The sequence below is a fragment of the Sinocyclocheilus grahami genome, unplaced genomic scaffold, assembly GCF_001515645.1.
Source record: "Sinocyclocheilus grahami isolate Dianchi unplaced genomic scaffold, SAMN03320097.WGS_v1.1 scaffold1.1, whole genome shotgun sequence".
Lineage (NCBI taxonomy): Eukaryota > Metazoa > Chordata > Actinopteri > Cypriniformes > Cyprinidae > Sinocyclocheilus > Sinocyclocheilus grahami.
The window spans coordinates 83586-90460 of NW_015505180.1; the positions used below are offsets into that span (position 1 = coordinate 83586).

A 6875-nucleotide genomic window follows, 5' to 3' on the forward strand; every position below is an offset into this window, starting at 1 on the left:
TGCATAGAGCATACAGTGAGAGAGAAATAATAGAACTTGAAGACAGTTTATTCATGTACATCCTTAGGCCAGACATGAATTTGTTTCCTAAAATCCTGTTAACACTTCAGACAGTGAGGCAAAAAAGAAGCTGATCATTTTCAGATGGAGCTCATCATGCATCATTCTAGATGAGATTGGCATATGTTTGCGTGTGAGGGAGAAATAGAGACGAGATTGAAAGAGAGAGAAATAATAACAGAATATTTTCCATCTGTGCATCCTGTTTAGTCCCTTTGAATCAGTTAAATAAGTGGAAGCACAAGACGTCTCAAGTGTGACTGATGTCCTCGTATGGCTCAGTAAGGCTAAAGCTGATTTATATACCAGTCAGACTAATGAACACTAAAAGCAACGTTCTGCTTCACATTGATCACTAGATATTTCCGCTTTAAGTTGCAGACCGAACCGTTATGCATCATACTGTAACTGAACCGATCCAGAGACTAATACAGCCAGCTCTTTGGAGCAGCTGGAATGAAAACCTGCTTTTAATTTACTGTGAACAACCCTATTTTGACATCATTTATATTTTACATAATGTTTGTAAAAAAAAAAAAAATTGCATAAATTAAAAAAAAAGCATTTTTATTGTAGGTTTGAAAAATCAGCAACAATTTGGAATTTAGACTTAAAAAAAAAAAAGTTATATCAAAAGAATAAATTAAAATTAAATAAAAAAAATTACACTAAACAGCAGGGCTACCAGCTTTGGTCTTCAAACTGTAGATTCCTTTATACCAACAACTGCATAACATCTAGGGGACTGGAGGGGGTCAAAGAGTTGAACCAGCGCAGTATGAGACACATTGTCCTGAAAGAAAAGAGATATTTTAAATGTAGAATCAAATGTAAAAGTCTGAAATCCACATCCAATGATTTAGATTTCACTATTTATTTATGCATTTATTTATTCAATATTTAAGGCATAAATCTGCATGGCATGTGAGATGTTTCTCAATATAAAATCAAGGAGCATGACTTTGCAATCCTTTGTTCGAGAATCAGGCTACACTGGTCTCTCTATGATTCACTAAAAAGATCCGACTCATAAGAATCAATTGATCAGGAATGGACTACACTGTTCGTGCTGTATGTTTTTGATTCAATAAAAAGGACCAACTCATAAAAGTTTGTCAGGAATTGGTACACTGGTCAAGCTGTATATTTCTGATTCACTAACAAGAACATGTTCAAAAGAATCATTTGTTCAGGAATCAGAATACACTGGTTGTGCTTTAGGTTTCAGACTCATAAGAGTAATTCATTCGAGAATCAGACTACCTGGTGACTTCGTATGATTTTGATTCACTAAAAACAAGCAGATCATAAGATCAGTTAGTTCAGGAATCATGTTACACTTGTTCTCAACCCAGGTTGTGCTTATATATCCAGGATATATTATTTTAGATGAACCGTCAGTTAAATCAAGTTCCCAGCATATCCATAAGTAAAAAGAGCATTGGACCTGATCAAAATAATCAGCTTAACTGAGCACAGCTTGTTTCAATCCAAAATCCATATTACAGCTTTCCATAATCACTGACCAAAGCACATTAATATACTTGGCAGCACACCCAGAGTACCATGTTATGAAATGGTTTATACATAACAAAACCCTCCACAGGCCAAATTGTAAAGCAGACTCTGATTTCAATGTGGTTAGCAGAGTCCACAGAGTCATCAATGAGAAGCCTGATTAATATTAATGGTGTGTTAAATAAGTGGAAGCACAAGACGTCTCAAGTGTGACTGATGTCCTCGTATGGCTCAGTAAGGCTAAAGCTGATTTATATACCAGTCAGACTAATGAACACTAAAAGCAACGTTCTGCTTCACATTGATCACTAGATATTTCCGCTTTAAGTTGCAGACCGAACCGTTATGCATCATACTGTAACTGAACCGATCCAGAGACTAATACAGCCAGCTCTTTGGAGCAGCTGGAATGAAAACCTGCTTTTAATTTACTGTGAACAACCCTATTTTGACATCATTTATATTTTACATAATGTTTGTAAAAAAAAAAAAAATTGCATAAATTAAAAAAAAAGCATTTTTATTGTAGGTTTGAAAAATCAGCAACAATTTGGAATTTAGACTTAAAAAAAAAAAAGTTATATCAAAAGAATAAATTAAAATTAAATAAAAAAAATTACACTAAACAGCAGGGCTACCAGCTTTGGTCTTCAAACTGTAGATTCCTTTATACCAACAACTGCATAACATCTAGGGGACTGGAGGGGGTCAAAGAGTTGAACCAGCGCAGTATGAGACACATTGTCCTGAAAGAAAAGAGATATTTTAAATGTAGAATCAAATGTAAAAGTCTGAAATCCACATCCAATGATTTAGATTTCACTATTTATTTATGCATTTATTTATTCAATATTTAAGGCATAAATCTGCATGGCATGTGAGATGTTTCTCAATATAAAATCAAGGAGCATGACTTTGCAATCCTTTGTTCGAGAATCAGGCTACACTGGTCTCTCTATGATTCACTAAAAAGATCCGACTCATAAGAATCAATTGATCAGGAATGGACTACACTGTTCGTGCTGTATGTTTTTGATTCAATAAAAAGGACCAACTCATAAAAGTTTGTCAGGAATTGGTACACTGGTCAAGCTGTATATTTCTGATTCACTAACAAGAACATGTTCAAAAGAATCATTTGTTCAGGAATCAGAATACACTGGTTGTGCTTTAGGTTTCAGACTCATAAGAGTAATTCATTCGAGAATCAGACTACCTGGTGACTTCGTATGATTTTGATTCACTAAAAACAAGCAGATCATAAGATCAGTTAGTTCAGGAATCATGTTACACTTGTTCTCAACCCTGGTTGTGCTTATATATCCACTCAGGATATATTATTTTAGATGAACCGTCAGTTAAATCAAGTTCCCAGCATATCCATAAGTAAAAAGAGCATTGGACCTGATCAAAATAATCAGCTTAACTGAGCACAGCTTGTTTCAATCCAAAATCCATATTACAGCTTTCCATAATCACTGACCAAAGCACATTAATATACTTGGCAGCACACCCAGAGTACCATGTTATGAAATGGTTTATACATAACAAAACCCTCCACAGGCCAAATTGTAAAGCAGACTCTGATTTCAATGTGGTTAGCAGAGTCCACAGAGTCATCAATGAGAAACCTTATCATGCTGCCAAGCCCTTTAATGTCTGACATACACAAATCATAGACGCTCTATAGAAAAAAATGCACAGATCTGATATTGGGGAGGTTTTACTTGCTTTACATTACACGACTGATAAGTGACCCCTGTAAGATCACGTGGAAATTGATCCCACAGAAACTTGCTGTCACTGTTTCGTGAGTATAAACAAAATGATTCTGTCATGCCCTAGATTTTCAGTCTAACGTTCTTCACAGATGTCTGAGTCTGACACTCCTGACTGTCGTCGCGAGGAGGTTTGAGGTTTTATGTTCAAAGCCTGGTGGGCAAGAAGGAAATGGACGTGTAACTTAAAACCTCTGAACTCCTGTAAGTTAGAAATCTTTAAAAAAAAAAAAAAAATTACTATTTTGGATCTGCTTTATGTGGCTAAAATCTGTTGGTATAAATGCTGGCAACCTGTGTTGTGGTCCTGAAGTAAAGCCAGAAACAAAAAGCCCCTCACACTTCTCTATGAGGATATGAGGATTAAACATCTTAACATGCACAAATGTAAGGGATAAACATACTGCAGTGCAGAGGGTTAACAAGTACTGACAAGTACTGTTATCTATCCTACAAATGGTTTGTTACCTGCTCTTTCAAGTAGCAAAGTCGGTCAAGGAGGATGAGACCCTCTATACACGGAGCCAAAGTGACTTTCAACTGAGGAAGATGAAAAGCAGCATGAGACAGATATGGAGTTCATAATGAAAATAAAGGACGTACAAGTTTCTCTGTCATACTCACCATGTTAAAAGCCACCATCTCATTCATTCTGGGACTGTAGAGTTCATGATAACTCTGAATGTCACCGTCAGACAGCTGAAGACAACAAGAGAAGAAGAAAAAATTGAAAGCAATTTTAAAGAAATAAAGGAATAAGATGATTCCCTAAATATATGCGTGCAAAACATTTTTACTATTTTTTTTAAATAGTTTTAGAAATAATATTTTATTTGCAAGTAAATATATGTACATAACTATAACATATATGTACTTTAGACTAGTAAAAATGTAGTTTAAACTCACACACATATATTGCAAAATACAAATAAATGTAAAATATGACAAATATTTTATATGTAATATTAAATATTTTTATATTTTACAGGATTAACAGAATTAACATTGTCTTTTTTATTAGAGTGCAAAGTAAAAAATAAAGTTTTATATAAAAAAAATACAAATTTATATGAAAATAATATATATTTATATAAATCTATTTATATAATCTCTACTCTTGACTAGTAAAAAATGTTATGTATATTATGGCAAAATTTTACCAAATCAGCATATTATGTGACTCATAAGACTTCATATATTTCATCTTCACCATCACAGAAATAAATTACATTTTAAAATATATTAAATCATATATTTATATAAAATATAATACAGTATACATTATTTTACTGTTTAACAGAATTCTGCAGATTTTCCCTCAAAATCAGGGTACAAAAAAGTCCAATGACACAATGTGGGCCTGGTGAAGCCTTTTTAACGGTCTCTTGCTATCTGTTCCCATATTTCCCTACGTGTCAAACATATTTTAGTCTGTTTATCTCATTAGCTTTATTGTGTAATTCAGATACATGTGGGCAGACTGAAAAAACATTAAATGTAACGTGAGAACATTTGGTTATTACTGTGGTGTCATCCAGATCCAGCTTCCTAAGTGCTCGTCTGACATAGTCCACAAACGACGAGGCTTTGGAGAACACATTCCCAACACGTTTCTCACTGCCAATAGAAAATTAAATACCCATCAGATAATTCAAAAATGATTTTTTTAAACAGATTTTTTTATGTAGTTTAAAAACTAAATGTACAGACAGTAAGTCACATGTAGGGGGTGAACTTTGCACTCCTTGTTGACTTGCACATTACCGTAACCTGATGGTTTGGCTTTGACTCACAGAAGCTTATTAAACCTGAAAACAGGGCTTTAGGGTTTGAGTCACGAGCATCAGTCAGCACTGAATCAGATCTGCTCTCTGCAGCCACGATCAAGTATCTCAATAAACATTTCTCATCCTCCGCAAAAAGGAAGGAAGGACCAGAGGGAATCTGGAGCCTCTTTATTCTCTCCTCTAGTTTACTAAAGCTCTCCGGTGACTAAAACAAAGACAGGCGGTTGTTTTCTGTCTAATGAGCTGATGATGTGGTGAGAGATATCTGATCCTGGTCTTTTGGAGGGGAACGGCGTCAGTGTGGGAGCTCAATATTGGTCATCGTGTGTGTTTCCGACTGAGTCGCTCATCAGGGGATCCGGGGAGTGCGTTTCTGTTTTTACAGACTGAACTATAATTTACTGCCAAACCTTCAATAGTTGGTAATATGGTTCTTTAAATCATGAAGATTTGCTTTGGCAACAATTAGTTTAGTGTCGACATTTATCTGAAAGCCATAAAACAACCTGAGCTACTGAACTATTAATATAGATAGATTGTATGACACAGTAAAAAAAAAATTCAGCCTGACACAAAATCTATAATGCACTTTATATGATGGTGCATATGATGGACAGAACAAGAGATATAGACTTAATGATTTTAAATAAAAAATAAATTTTAAATTAATAAAACAATTACATTTTAGATACTTAGATAAATATATCTAAGTAAATATATCTAAATATATCTTTAGATAAAAATATAATACACATAATTAATGTATTTATGTATATTTATATAATCTGTAGTCTATATAATATGTAGTCTAATAAAAGTGTAGTGTGTGTGTGTATATATATATATATATATATTGAAAATGATGTTATCTGAATTTTAATTTACTATATATATGATATAGTATATAGTAGTCAACATTTGAAGTGGATCAAAAAAGTTCATCTAAGTTGTCCTAAGACAACAGCGCATTTTGGTTTTAGGACAACTTTGATGAAAGGTTTTGATAGACTTCAAATGTTGACTACTATATATACAGTATATAGGCCTATATATAAGTATATATATATATATATATATATATATATAAGGCTATATGTTTTAGTATAAATACCTTTTAAAGGAATCATAGTGATTCCGTAAAATAACATGAAGAACCGCCCGATAAAAAAGTGACTCCATAGGCAGCTGTAACAGACAAAAAAAACCTTTTAACCACAATCCAAGTCATTTTCTTTAATTTCAAAGCTGATTTTGCTTACTTACACAATGCATGCTTACTTGGTTATATTTGCTTACTTATTTATATTTTTTATTACTTCATTTGAAATGTTTGTCTTCTTTCAAAACAGATTATCTCATATTTTCCATTACAATTATGTCATCCAAACAATCAGACATGCAGAAGACAGAAAGATTGTTCATGCTGACTGCTTCACCTCTGAACTATCAATCATATTTAAAAGAAGAAAAATCATATTAAAATACACAGTGCGTCTAATTAAATCAGACAAATATGCATAGGCGCATATGCTGTACATTCTGGCATTCAAGCTTGACCAGCACATTACAATCAGCTGTGCAGACAGCCTTGATCGCACGAGACTGTCCTCTTTTTATGCAAATTCTGCAGGAGAAATGGGTTTTTAATTGAATTATTACACAATCAATACTCACCCCTCCTCCAGCAGACACTCTCTCCAGAGCCTGAGAGGGGAATAAAAAGAGTTTGTGA

General features: G+C 33.7%; 1 protein-coding gene across 1 annotated transcript in view; it reads right to left on the reverse strand.

The window, feature by feature from the left end:
* Window positions 1-2151: 2151 nt before the first annotated feature.
* Window positions 2152-6875, reverse strand: part of LOC107589640 (methyltransferase-like protein 25) — a 12017-nt gene continuing 7293 nt past the window's right edge. The window contains exons 6-9 of the mRNA XM_016278173.1: window positions 4880-4973; window positions 3981-4055; window positions 3825-3896; window positions 2152-2324 (exon numbers count right to left, since the gene is read on the reverse strand). Coding sequence (XP_016133659.1) covers window positions 2229-2324; window positions 3825-3896; window positions 3981-4055; window positions 4880-4973 — 337 coding nt within the window. The 3' untranslated portion in view covers window positions 2152-2228. The remainder of the gene's footprint in view (window positions 2325-3824; window positions 3897-3980; window positions 4056-4879; window positions 4974-6875) is intronic.